The sequence below is a fragment of the Pan paniscus genome, chromosome 1 (genome assembly GCF_029289425.2).
Source record: "Pan paniscus chromosome 1, NHGRI_mPanPan1-v2.0_pri, whole genome shotgun sequence".
NCBI lineage: Eukaryota > Metazoa > Chordata > Mammalia > Primates > Hominidae > Pan > Pan paniscus.
Window position 1 is genome coordinate 220,415,521 of NC_073249.2, and position 13,763 is coordinate 220,429,283.

The window sequence follows — 13,763 nt, forward strand, 5'->3', positions numbered from 1 at the left end:
ACAGTATTTGTTGCTGCCATTATTATTACTACTATTGCTATTACTATTGCTATCTAGGCAAATCAAGAAATATGAAAAACAGCAACACAGGGTCATGACTTTATGCTCACGAATCACAAACGTGACGTCTATGCAGAGAGTGACAGCCCATGGAAGGAGATCCTTGGGGCTGCCGGCTGACTCACCACCACCATTCGCTGACTCACCACCACCATTCGCTGACTCACCACCACCATTCGGTTCTGTGCGTGTCCCCGTCACTGGCTTGAATGATGATTTGGTCATTGACTCAATGTAGAGCTGCTGACCCAGATTCTTAATTTTGTTCACACTGGCATAGACCTGCTGCAAGGTCATCTTAGGAAAAGGAATGATAAAATATGTTTCAAAAATTATAAAAATGTCCACTAAAAGATACATAAACAAAATACACTTAGCTTCTGTTTCTTTGAAGATATAATGACTGAAGCACAGTAATCGCTTTAATTCAGTTTCCTGCACCATGCCACAGTATACTGGTACCAACAAATTCTAAATAAATCTGTTCACAATATGCTAATTTCTAGAACGCATACAATTAATTCAAATATCACTTTCCAAAGGTGGTATTTTCTTTTTACAGACTTTTTTTTCCAAACCAAAATGGATGAAAATATCTGTTATCAGATGAGGTCTTCAAGTCAGGAATATATACTAAGATGTCACCACATGCAGAACCGAGGTAGTACAGAAAACACGACGCCTGTATAAGAATGTGACATAAGCCCATGCACCTGCTCCACCTTCGTCTCCTCCACGCAGTGCCCGCTGGCCTCACTGGAGGAGGCGATGCTGACAAGCTGCTCCTGCGACCCGCTGCTCCCCAGGCTCCCGTAGCCGCTGGACACGCTCACGTGAACTGGCTGGAAGGACAAAGAGGAACAAGTCCAGAATTGCTGGGTGTTCAAATGCAGCCACCGCAGAGCTCATCTAGAATCATGTAAAAATTAAGATGACAATTCCTGAAATACTAAATTAGGTGTGTGCAGGTTGGTACTTTTAACGCTGATGCTGACACGAAAGGCGCTCCTCTGTCATTTCGGCAATTCTCAAGGGCAAGGTCTTATGGTCTAGTCTAGGTAGGTATTTCCAGGACAACATATTGTTAAAAAGCCATAGTATAATTAATTTTTTAAAACAGGAAAATAAACTCTAGTTCTTTATGCCCAGTTTAGAATAGAGAGAACGAACTAACTATATATTATACTTTTTCCAAGAACATGGCAGGTATTTCATGCACCCTAGAGATTTTATGGGAGACATTCTGAAAACCACCGAGGACAGTTACTCTACATGACACCATTAGTTCTATTTACCACTTATTCATTGAATCTCTTGTAGAAAACACCTTTAGTTATTTCAACACATACATTTTCCCACTTTTACCTTACAATAGTTAAGAGAAACTGAGACCTACCATCCCTCTCCTCCTATCTTTAAAACTGAAATTATTAAAAAATTCCTGAAGCCAAAACCCAAAGGCTGAGCACGCTGGTGCCTTTGGAATGTAATAATTCTCTCAGTCACGTGGTTTGCTGTCTTACAATGGGTTCTTACAAAAATATTCTGTGTAACACAGAATAAGGAACAAAGAATAAAATTTAATTTAAAAACGAAAAGAGACAAAAATTTCTGGAATGTAGAGGGCAAAGATTTGTCTCCCTTTACAGTTTATTTTTGTGAAGTGAATTTACTGAGCATTAAAACAAAACACAATTCAGGGAACTTTGCATTTTTAAAAATCTCACCTTACCTGTAAGAGAAGTTTGTAAATTTGTTCTTGTAATTCTGTTATGTCTTTGTCATTATTGTTCATCTTTTTAATTTTGGTAGCAAAAACATCCTCATTTAGTGGGCTCCTAGAAAATGCCCAGTGAGAGACTGAGTCAAACAATTTAAATGAAGTCGAAAGTGATTTTTAATAGACTATTCCAAGAATAGATCTATGCTTTTACAAAACAATTCTTTGACTCCAAAGAGAAAATATGAGGCTAGAATTCTATTCATGAAGGTACAGAAAATAATAAGAAACAAATGAGACATTAACAGGCCCCTTAAGTTTCTCTAAAGCACTCATCTTTCTGTAATGGTTTCAGTGCTATATATGTACAAATCTAAAATCAGGGACAAGTAACCTCCTTACTACTAAAATATCTTCAGCAAATAACTGGTTTCAAAATTTGACAGTAACTGAGTAACTGTAACTTACTCTAAGAATTTTAAAGACCCCAAGTTTTCCAAACAACATTTAATGTTTATTGCACCTAACACTTAAGCTATCTAATTAAGACGGTTCTGCAACCCACCCTAGTGGTGAAAATGTAGCTATTACAATACCTTCGGTCTTATTTATACTCAAATTTTAGAGCATCTTCAATCTATGACCTGAATACAGTGAATGGCACACATGCCAACAGAGAGGATTACAAAGAAGGGAAGGAACTGATGTTTACTTGGGACCTTCTATGTGACAGGCACTGCACTAGTTTTTTTTTTTTTTTGAGACAGAGTCTTGCTCTGTCACCCAGGCTGGAGTGCAGTGGCATAATCTTGGCTCACTGCAATCTTTGCCACCCAGGTTCAGGCGATCCTCCTGCCTCAGCCTCCCGAGTAGCTGGGATTACAGGTGCACGCCACCACGCCTGGCTAATTTTTGTATTTTTAGTAGAGACGGGGTTTCGCCATGTTGGCCTGGCTGGTCTTGAACTCCTGACCTCAAGTGATCCACCCGCTTCGGCCTCCCAAAGTGCTGGCATTACAGGAGTGTGCCACTGCACCCGGCCTGTACTAGTTTTTATAACATACAAGAATACCTGACATTTTGAAAATCCTCATTATTCCAAGTGCTTTACACGTATTTTCTCCTTCACCTGATTAAATACCTTTTCCAGGTGGCCTGGCAGGTAAGGGGGAAGCAGGTGTTCACGAAGGGACCAGAGTCTGGGCTCCAGAGTCCACCCTGTGTGCCACCACACTGTACTGCCTGTGGGTACCTTGGTAAAGCAAGTCCCATTCGTGAGGCAAACTGAATCAGCTGCATCAGCTCACGGAGTTCTCACAACAACCCAGAAAGTAGGAATTATCCCCGATACACAAAGTCAGGGGATGAGGTACTCTGAGGAACTGGCCCAAGTTCACATAACCGAGAAGCAGCAGTTAGGATTTGAATCCACCTACGTCTGACCCCCAAGCCTGGGCTGTCCTTTTTCCATTATGCCAGCCTGCTGTTTCTCAACTGATACATGCAGCTCAGTTACCTAAAAACTGAAACAGTTTCCCAAAGGCAGAAATTATCAAGAAAATCATAGGATGCTGACAGTGTCATAAAAGCAGTCAGGAATATCTCCACGTGTAGGGACTATTCACTCACCCTGCACATTCCCATCACAGTGGAACAGCTGCACCAATCGCCTTTCTCTACTTTAGCATCTAGACTGTATCTAGATCAATATCTATCTGCATGACGTCAGGTACACCATATGTCTGTGGCAAGCAGTACCTGAATATATAACCTTATTTCACAACCTGACACACTATACGTTTTATGTAACTGTCTCTCCCTATATCCCACTGCCAGGTAAGTGCCATGGGGTGAGGTATTTTGTCTACTTTGTTCACTCCTGGATCTTCAGTACCTAGAACAGTGTCTGGTCCATAGCAGGCACCCACTACATATTTGCTAAAGGAACAAATACATGATTGATTGATCTGGGAATAAAAGTACACCTGGTTCCTAATATAAACACATTGTGAGCTTGAAAACCTTTCAGAGGTATTTGGAATTTGTTTTTTGAGTGAAATGGAAATAGAACAGATTGCTTTATGAGATTTACATATTCCTAGTTGTGAAAATTTCTACAAAACTAAATTGTGTATATATGTGTGTGTAATATATATATATATATATATATTTTTTTTTTTTTTTTTTTTTTTAAGATACAGGGTCTTGCTCTGCTGCCCAGCCTGGAGTGCAGTGATGCAATTCTGGCTCACTACTGCCTTGAACACCTGGACTCAAGCAACCCTCTTGCCTCAGCCTCCTAAGTAGCTGGGACTACAGGCACATACCACCATGCCCAACTAATTTTTGTTTTTAAATTTTTTGTAGAGATGGGGTCTCACTATGTTGCCCAGGCCAGTCTTGAACTCCTGGCCTCAAGTGATTCTCCTGCCTCAGCCTCCCAAAGTGCTGGGATTATAAGCATGAGACACTAAAATGTATTTTAAATCAGTAATTATGTAATGCAAAACTGATTAATCTGCAGGCAATAAGGAGAAAGCCTTCATGAAATAGCAACAAAAATACCATGAAGCATTTATTACGTTGCTGTGTACGTGAAGTGAAGTAGGAGTAAGAGAGAAAACTTGGCTGCAGTCTCCACTTTCACTCCTCCCGAAGTGATCCCTGGGAAGGCTACTCTAGTTTACTGAGTATGGATTTTACCTATAAAATGAGAGCTGAGGACACCTGACCTGCCTGCCTGCAGTGCTGCTGGGAAGGACTGAGAGAGATACAGGCAGGGTCCCTTGCTAAACAGTCTTGCAGCCCCCTTCCCATTTCAACTGTCACACTTACCAAACTCTAGTTATATATGACAGTGCCATTTTTATTTACTGTTTCTCCCATTACAGTGTGGGTTTCCTGATGGTAAAGAGAACGTTTTGATTACCATCACATTCTCAAGGCCCGGCACACTGTCTTACACAGAGCTTTATACTTTATAAATATAATGAATAATTAATATTTTATGAGCAAGATTAATACCTACTAGACCTTAAATCCTTTCCCTCACATAATCTTTGTTGTTAAGATGTAAATACCAGTGTAATTTTTTAAAATACTGAAAACATTCTGAATATTCATTATATGTTGCGTAATTTCACATATATTTCATCAAAGAACTGAAAAGAGAGCTTCAGAAATCCAGGCCGTATCTTTAACCCTGACTGGGGCGGGGGAACACAGACCATCAACGAGCCCCAGATGGAAGCCTCATGAAGGCATCTTACTGGCTGCAGTTTCCTACGTTCATGCCAAGCAACCATCAGATTTCATGTTCATTTCCCAATAGGTTTCCGTACTTGGGGGGTATGGGGTGGGGAGAAGGGACAAAGTCCTTTCTGAGCAATACCAATGGTAATTACTTGGCAGCTGTATTTCTTAATAATCAAATTCGTTTTCTAGCACAAATCAGTCTCATCAGTTAGGGCGGCCAGGAGCCCATTTCTTCCATTAAGTTCTACACGTGCTCTGCAGAGAGGCCAAACCGTGGAGTAGAAAGAGGTAAGAGCAACCTTGAGACCTCTTCTCACCATGGCTCGGCATCATCTCTACTGTAATATTAGCAGGTGATCAAATACGTCTTACTGGTAGATCTACTGTTCTCAGGTTCATGTTCATGTAGACAATGCTGTATAACAAGATACCAAAAAACATAACTTCTCGATCTCAGCATGATACTGGAGTCAAGTAAAATTTCCATGCTTAAAAAGATAGACATCAAAGGGAAACCTAGAGTCAGGTCAAAAGGCCTAGAGTTCAATTAAAAATGTACCACAGGGTTGGGCGTGATGGCTCACACCTGTAAGCCCAGCACTTTGGGAGGCCAAGGTGGGTGGATCATTTGAGGTCAGGAGTTCGAGACCAGCCTGGCCAACATGGTGAAACCTGTCTCTATTAAAAATACAAAAATGAGCTGGGTGTGTTGGCATGCGCCTGTAATCCCAGCTACTGGAGAGGCTGAGGCAGGAGAAACATTTGAACCCAGGAGGTGGAAGTTGCAATGAGCCGCGATCAGGCCACTGTACTCCAGCCCGGGTGACAGACTGAGATCCTGTCTCAAAAAAAAAAAAGGACTAAAGATTCAAGGGCCTACGGGTAGGGGTACTGTAGCCTACAAGAAGTTGTGGGCCGGGCTGGTCTCGTTCCATTCTACATGATGCTGTTACGTGGATGGGCAACAGCAAGCAAACAAGCTGGTGTCAGCTGTGCTGGCAGGAAAAGAAGTATTAAAAAATGGACACAGTCCGGGCGCAGTGGCTTGTACCTTCAAAATTCCAGCACTCTGGGAGGCTGAGGCAGGAGGATGCTTGAGTGCAGGAGTTTGAGACCAGCTGGGCAACATGGCAAAACCCCATCTCTACAAAAAATACAAGAAAGGGCTGAATGTGTTGGCAGGCACCCGTGGGCCCAGCTACTTGGGAGGCTGAAGTGGGAGGATCACCTGAGCCAGGGGAGGTTAAGGCTGCAGTGAGCTGTGATCGCATCACTGCACTCTAGCCTGGGCAACAGAGGGAGAGCCTGTCTCAAAGAAAAAAAAAAAAAAAAAAAGACAGAAACAAGTGGAATTTGATGGCGGAAGGCTGATATAAAAAGTTTTACATGCTCACTAAAGAGATCTTTAAAAAAAAAAAAGAAAAAAACACTTGTAGGTCCTAGTACCTACACTTAACCAAAATTTATATTTTATTTCCTTTCAATTCTCTTTTCCTTATTTCATAGTATGTTCGTTTTAAACATAATTATAATCATAGGTATAAATAATTTTGTATGCTGATTTTTGTATTTAAAAATCAAATATTTTTCCATGTTATGTGATCTCTGCAAAAATTTTCATTGACCAGTATAATAATACATCAAGCAAATATTCCAGAGTTTACTTAATGATGGACATTTAAGCTACTTTAAGGCTGATATTATGACTTGTTTTAAGGCTCACGGTACACACTGTCAAACTGTCTCCCCAAAGCACCGAAAACAAATCTGTGCTTTATTTAGTTTATGTGTCAATTGAGTCAGAGGGCAGTCAATAAGCTAAGGAATATTATGTGATACAAGAGATGTTTTAGAAAATATGAAAACTGACTGGCTTACGTTCGAACTTTATGCCGACCAATGATGAAAGAAACCTTCCGGCTCCAGGGATTCACAAAGCTGGACCAACTGGAATCCAGTATGATGTAGTCTCCGTTTTGAGTACAAAATCGAATGGGAGAATGTTCAAAGGGAGGATGCCCTGCATACTTCAAAACTATATAAAATAATAAGACAAAAATAGGATTTACTTAACACAGATACTGATTACAAATGTCCTTTTTAAGCCATTTATTTGTAAATGTTTTAGTGGTTTTTTTTGAGATTGAGTCTCGCTCTGTTGCCCAGGCTGGAGTGCAGTGGCACGATATTGGCTCACTGCAACTTCCGCCTCCCAGGTTCAAGCAGTTCTTGTGCCTCAGCCTCCTGAGTAGCTGAGATTACAGGCGTGCACCACCATGCCTGGCTAACTTTTGTACTTTTAGTATAGATGGGTTACACCATGTTGGCCAGGCTGGTCTCCAACTCCTGACCTCAGGCGATTCGCCCACCTCGGCCTCCCAAAGTGCTGGGATTACAGGCGTGACCCACTGTGCCTGGCCTGTTTTAGTATGTTTAAATAGAAAACAATTGCTTTAGCAGCTTCAATGTAATGCCTCTCTGGTTAAAGGTTGCGCTCTAGTGAGATGAAAAGAAAAATTAGAACAAATCAATGAGAGAAAAACATTTCCTCCTATAAAGGAGTAGGTCCTGACCTTTTTGGTGTATGGCAACCATCAGAGAACGATCTTCAGGGTGCAGGTAGCTTAGGATCGATGTTCCAATCAGGTCCTGAGGTAGGTAACCCAGCAAAGGCACTGCTCTGGGATACAGATACACAACACAGGTGGCATACTCATCAGGTAATTCTTATATACTTTTAAAAATACTTCTGTATTTCATTCTAAATGTGAGACAATTTTATGCAAAGCTGTTTATCTTAGCATTTATAAAAACAGCAAAGAACCCAAGTGCCCATCCTGGGGGAAATGGCTGTATAATCTAACACATGTTGGTTATCTGACACATTGCATCAAAATCATCTAGCAAACTTGCTAAAATACAGATCCACAGTCTCGCTGTACACTTACTAAATCAGAAGCTCTGGAAATAAGACCAGGCATCTGTATTTTTAGCAAGTTCCTTAGAGGACTCTGATGCCCTCCATAATTATGTTTATGTTGCCATTTAAAAAGTCTACAAAAAGCACATCATAACGTAGAAAGATGCTGATGATGTTAAATGAATAATGCAGGTTGCTAATTCATACAGCATAATTAAAATTACATAAAAACAATGTCACCTAGGCCAGGCACGGTGGCTCACGCCTGTAATCCCAGCACTTTGGGAGGCTGAGGCGGGCAGACTGCCTGAGGTCAGGAGTTCGAGACCAGTCTGGCCAACATGGTGAAACCCCATCTCTACTGAAAATATAAAAAAATTAGCCGGGTGTGGTGGTGTGTGCCTGTAATCTCAGTTATTTGGGAGGCTGAGGCAGGTGAATTGCTTGAACCAGGGAGGTGGAGGTTGCAGTGAGCCAAGACCGCACCACTGCACTCCAGCCTGGACAACAGTGTGAGACTCCATCTCAAAAACAAAACAAAACAAAAAAACAATGTCACCCAAAAGGTAATATCAGATAGACAGACAGCTAGTACACAGAAATAGTTTCAGGATAAAGGTTCATGGGAAACTTACGATGGTAAGACTAAGGATGCCTCAGAAAAAACTGGATTCCGTAAATATTTTCCCTGTGTAAAAACCCACAAATATTTTCTAATACAAGAGATTTAAGCTATTTTTAGAATTATATTTAGCTGAATTTTCTTACTTTATACAGGTTAAGTATCTCACACATTACTGTTTGGTTTCAGGGTAGACATTATCAAATACACTGATTTTCAGATGTTAAATTTTTTAAATAAAAAATTATCAAGCAAATGTTTCTGACATTTTTGCTTTTCAGTTATGTGTGGTGTGGTGCGTTGGTTCCCAGATTTTTGAATTTCATGAGTAAGTAAAATGTTAAAATAAATGTGGGGAAAAAATGTGGGATACTGATGTAGTGATACTGATATTTACTTTTTCCAAATACAGATATTAAAAAACAGCATTAAGCAATAACTACTACCTACTATCACTATCCTTTAAATAACAAAGACTATTTCAACATCCCCCAAAAGTAGGAAGGACAGAAGTTCAAAATAAAGAACAATTCTTTACAAAAAATAATCTGTTCTCCCCACCTTCGCCCCCACTTCAGACTAACTGAAATTTCATCATAAACTGATTTGAGAAGCACTTGGCAAGTGGAAATAACACCAGAATAAGTGCTAGAAGACCAGAGTCTTGGTCCCAGTTTAAGCGCAATCAGATACTATACATCTGTTCTCAGCAAACTGGCCCGTGGGTTCATTGTCTTCTCTGTAAAATGAAATAATTCTTGGCCTACCTAAAGCATACTGTTTAGAAATCAAATACAACTTGTAATCACTTTATAATATGCAAGATATTTATATTAAAAATTTAGACAACATACATTTCCATGTAACAAAAATCAAATAGGCAAATGGACAGATTTCAATTATATAATGTATAAACATGCAAACATAATGTAATCTTCTTCACATTTATATTTATTTTCAGAAACAAATTTCTTTTAGGCTTAAAGAAGTACTTACTTTTCATCTACTTCAAGAAAAACACACCCTGGGGTGTGTGTGGTGGTGAAGATTCTTTTATTCACTGGGATCCGAGGAGCTAAGGAAAAAAAACAAAGACCCATTTAAAGGCAAATATCTAATTAATTATCCACCTAACTAACCACTTCACATATTAAAAAGAGAACAAAATCTATATGAAATGGTAGAAATCTCATTTAGGGGCCTGGCCTTCAAGCAGCCAAAGCTACAGTTAAATGATAATAATTTCATTACTAACTACATTTTAATTAGGTAAAAATTTGAAGCCTATTAAAGTCAATTTTAAACAGAGAGAAAGAATGTGCACATTCAATAGTTTTCTTTTTTTTTTTTTTTGGAGACAGAGTCTCGCTCTATCCCCCAGGTTGGAGCGCAGTGGCATGATCTCGGCTCACTGCAACCTCCGCCTCCCAGGTTCAAGCGATTCTCATGCCTCAGCCTCCCAAGTAGCTGGGATTACAGGCGCCTGCCACCACACCTGGCTCATCATAAATCATTTAATAGTTAAAACTGGAGTAACTAAAAAGTTTAATCAGATTTAGTAGCTGCATATAACTAAACAAACGAAAATACTACAAATGTTATTTAGTACCATATGGATATTCTTTGTGTAATAAAATTGGTATGGTCAGTTCTATTCTAATGCTTGCTTTAAAAATGAAGTGTCGCCGGGCTCGGTGGCTCACGCATGTAATCCCAGCACTTTGGGAGGCCGATCACTTGAGGTCAGGAATTTGAGACGAGCTTGGCCAACATGATAAAACCCTGTCTCTACTAAAAATACAAAAATTAGCAGGGTGGGGTGGTGGGTGCCTGTAATCCCAGGTACTCGGGAGGCTGAAGCATGAGAATTGCTTGAACCCAGGAGGTGGAGGTTGCAGTGAGCCGAGATCGTGCCACTGCACTCCAGCCTGGGTAACAGAGCGAGACTCAAGAAAAAAAAAAATGAAGTGATTGATATATTAGGGAATGGTATGAGCAAATGCTAATATCTCATTTGCTTGTGCACTATTTCATTTTCAAGAAGCCTTAAGTGAATGCAGAAAACAGCATCCAGTTCAAAGGAACTACTTACAAATACACAAAAACAGGTCTGATGGCTCACATCTATAATCCCAGCACTTTAGGAGGCCAAGGCAGGAGGATCACTAGAGCCCAGGAGTTCGAGAACAGCCTGGGCAACACAGTGTGACCCTGTCTCTACAAAAAATAAATAAATAAATAAAATTAGTCAGGCGTGATGGTGCGTGCCTGTGGTCCTAACTACCCTGGAGGCTGGGGTGGGAGGATCACTGAAGCCCGGGAGTCTGAGGCTGCAATGAGCCATGATCACACACTGCACTCCAGCCTGAGTGACAGAGCAAAACCCTGTCTCAAAGCAAAGCAAAACAACAACAAAAAAAGAATACACAAAAACATGCATACACACCTCAAACATCTACCTGCTACCTCAGTCTGTCCTGTGGTATGAGCCATATTTATTGTAGTGTTTGTAGATTTCCTAATCATTTAACATGCATGAAATGATGATGATTTTTTTTTTTTTTTTTTTTTGAGACAGAGTTTCACTCTTGTTGCCCAGGCTGGAGTGCAATGGTGTCATCTCAGCTCACCGCAACCTCCGCCTCCCGGGTCCCGGTTCAAGCAGTTCTCTTGCCTCAGCTTCCTGAGTAGCTGGGATTACAGGCACACGCCACCACACCCAGCTAATTTTTGTAATTTTTAGTAGAGACGGGGTTTCATCACGTTGGCCAGGCTGGTCCCGAACTCCTAACCTCGTGATCCACCCGCCTCAGCCTCCCAAAGTGCTGGGATTACAGGCGTGAGCCACCGCGCCCAGCATGATTATCACTTTTATTCAATTCCTGTCTTATTTTTAATACGCAACTAAGCTTTTGAGTTTTGTGCTCCTAAACCCATTTTTCCCATAAGCCCTGTGGTTTTTATTGTGTGACTGTTGCATAGGATGGTAATTTGCAGGAAAGCATATGTCATTTTACATCTGAACTGACTTTTCAGTAATACATGGAAGCTGCCTATGTATTGATATATGCATTTAGAAATATAGTTCTGCTCGTAAAAGATAAAATATACATTTTACTCAGGGAGTTTCAGAAGACTTCAAAAACATAAAATCACTCTTGTGGCCTCTCTGGGAAACAATTTCAGCACTCTTATTTCACACAACACAAGCAAAAGGCTACACTGAATGGGTCACCAGCAGAGAGAGGACTAGAAAACTGTATCTGTCACCAAGTCCTGTGCTGAGACCATTCGTTCAGCCATGCTGACCATGAAGGCAATGACCGTACAAGAAGCTAAAAGTCAGTAAACAGAGACATCAATGAAAACCAGCTTCAAATGCCTGAAGAGTTTAAGGGTCAAATTGGAGACCCAAGAGCTCTTTTTGTTGTTCTATGACTGACGTAAACAGACTTTCCCATGTTCCTATCTGATTGCTGACATTTCTGCATCTTATCTACTGACTTACCTTCATAACCAGAGTGAATCTTTTCAACCACAGTGAGACAGCAAGGTTCCGATTCCGATTCTGGCTGGGCAGGGTGACGTACATGAATCAGATAGGGGATGATCCGGAATGGGGAGTGACACTTCTCTTGCTTTCTGTCTTCACCTCCACTGAGGAGATTAAAGATATTAGTGCTGGTCCTGACGCACCCTACTGGCCCATGGCGAAACAAGGCTGGGAGAAATATTTTATTGGTAATTTCCAAGAGAGACATACCCACATCTAAAATGTTTAAACATGTTTGTTTTCAAAAGAGAGAATATGTTAGCTTAAATTTTCGATATTATTCAACGAGTAAGAGGTTGTGTAAATAACTGGCTTAGATTACTGTGAGTGCAAAAACAGAATTAGTGGTTCCATGACTTTTCTCCTGGCCTCCATGTGATGAATTCCCAGTTTGACTTTTCCCCTTCTGCTGTGAAGAGGGACAAGCATAACTGTCTCATTTCACATAGCTACAACAGGTGTCACAAGAGAGAAAACAGGGTCCCCTGCAATCATGCCCCGGGGCTAGTTCTCAGTCGTCCCTTTCTACACTCTCTAAGAACCAATTTCGTCTCCAGCTTCAGTGATGAGGGCCCTTGCATGAGGTCAGGCGCTCCATCTATAAAGGCATCTGGCTGAGGAGGAAAGAAAAAGTTGAGGCTAAAACCGAGTTCAGCAAGCCCTGTCCCTGGCCCAGAGGGCGCACCCCTTTCCACTCCTCACAAAGAACCTCTCGGCAGGGGAGGCTCTGATTGATGACTTCAAAGATCATCACCCGGTGTTACCACTGCAGCTGCCCAGCGGATGCTTCTACTGGGAGATGCCACTTCACCTAGAAGTCAAAAAGCCCAAGACTGAATTCACACTCCCCCACTTTTACCAATCATCCATTTACTCTCTCGCCAGCACGTAAAGGTGTGACTACCAATCCTGAGGGGCTCTTTAGTACTGCCAGAGATTCTCTAGTCTGTTCCTACTTCCACCTCGCCTTTTTCTTTCTCTCTTTTTTTTTTTTTAAAGACGGAGTCTCGCTCTGTTGCCCAGGCTGGAGTGCAATGGCACAATCTTGGCTCACTGCAACCTCCACCTCCTGGGTGCAAGCCGATTCTCCTGCCTCAGCCTCCCGAGTAGCTGGGATTACAGGTGCGTGCCACCACGCCCAGATGATTTTTGTATTTTTAGTAGAGATGGGGTTTCACCATGTTCGTCAGGCTGGTCTCAAACTCCTGACCTCAGGTGATCAGCCCACCTTGGCCTCCCAAAGTACTGGGATTACAGGCGTGAGCCACTGCGCCCAGCCCCACCTTGCTCTTTCTCTTCTACCACACACTACAGAATCTTCTCCCACTCTGCACCCTCAACTGATGACCTTGCTTCCCATTTCACCAAGAAAAGAGAATCACCGGGAAGTGAGCTGTGTCCCGGTACTGCCGACCCACATCCATGCTCACACCTTCCAGCTTCCCTCCACATCCACGAATGCATTTTCCAGGCTCATCCAGTCCAAAGGTTTTAAATGCCATTTACACGCTGATGACCCAAATATCTACCTCTAGCCTAAAAGTTTTCCTTAACTCCAGACTCTCATAGAGTCTCAACTTGGATATTCAACAGGTATCTCAAACTTAACTTATCTAAAACTAAGCACCACATT

General features: G+C 41.4%; 1 protein-coding gene across 35 annotated transcripts in view; it reads right to left on the reverse strand.

The window, feature by feature from the left end:
• PER3 (period circadian regulator 3) overlaps positions 1-13,763 on the reverse strand; it is a 60,808-nt gene that overhangs the window by 34,307 nt on the left and 12,738 nt on the right. For 12 of the 35 annotated variants that reach the window (XM_063594990.1, XM_055104414.2, XM_055104404.2 and 9 more), the window contains 7 exons: positions 12,086-12,234; positions 9,574-9,652; positions 7,609-7,715; positions 6,914-7,070; positions 1,793-1,898; positions 774-902; positions 228-357 (listed from right to left, as the gene is read on the reverse strand). In XM_063594990.1, the coding sequence (XP_063451060.1) occupies positions 228-357; positions 774-902; positions 1,793-1,898; positions 6,914-7,070; positions 7,609-7,715; positions 9,574-9,652; positions 12,086-12,234 (857 nt within the window). Of the gene's footprint in view, positions 1-185; positions 358-773; positions 903-1,792; positions 1,899-6,913; positions 7,071-7,608; positions 7,716-9,573; positions 9,653-12,085; positions 12,235-13,763 lie in introns of all 35 variants that reach the window. The other 23 variants (XM_055104372.2, XM_055104364.2, XM_063594963.1 and 20 more) reach the window with 2 other exon arrangements.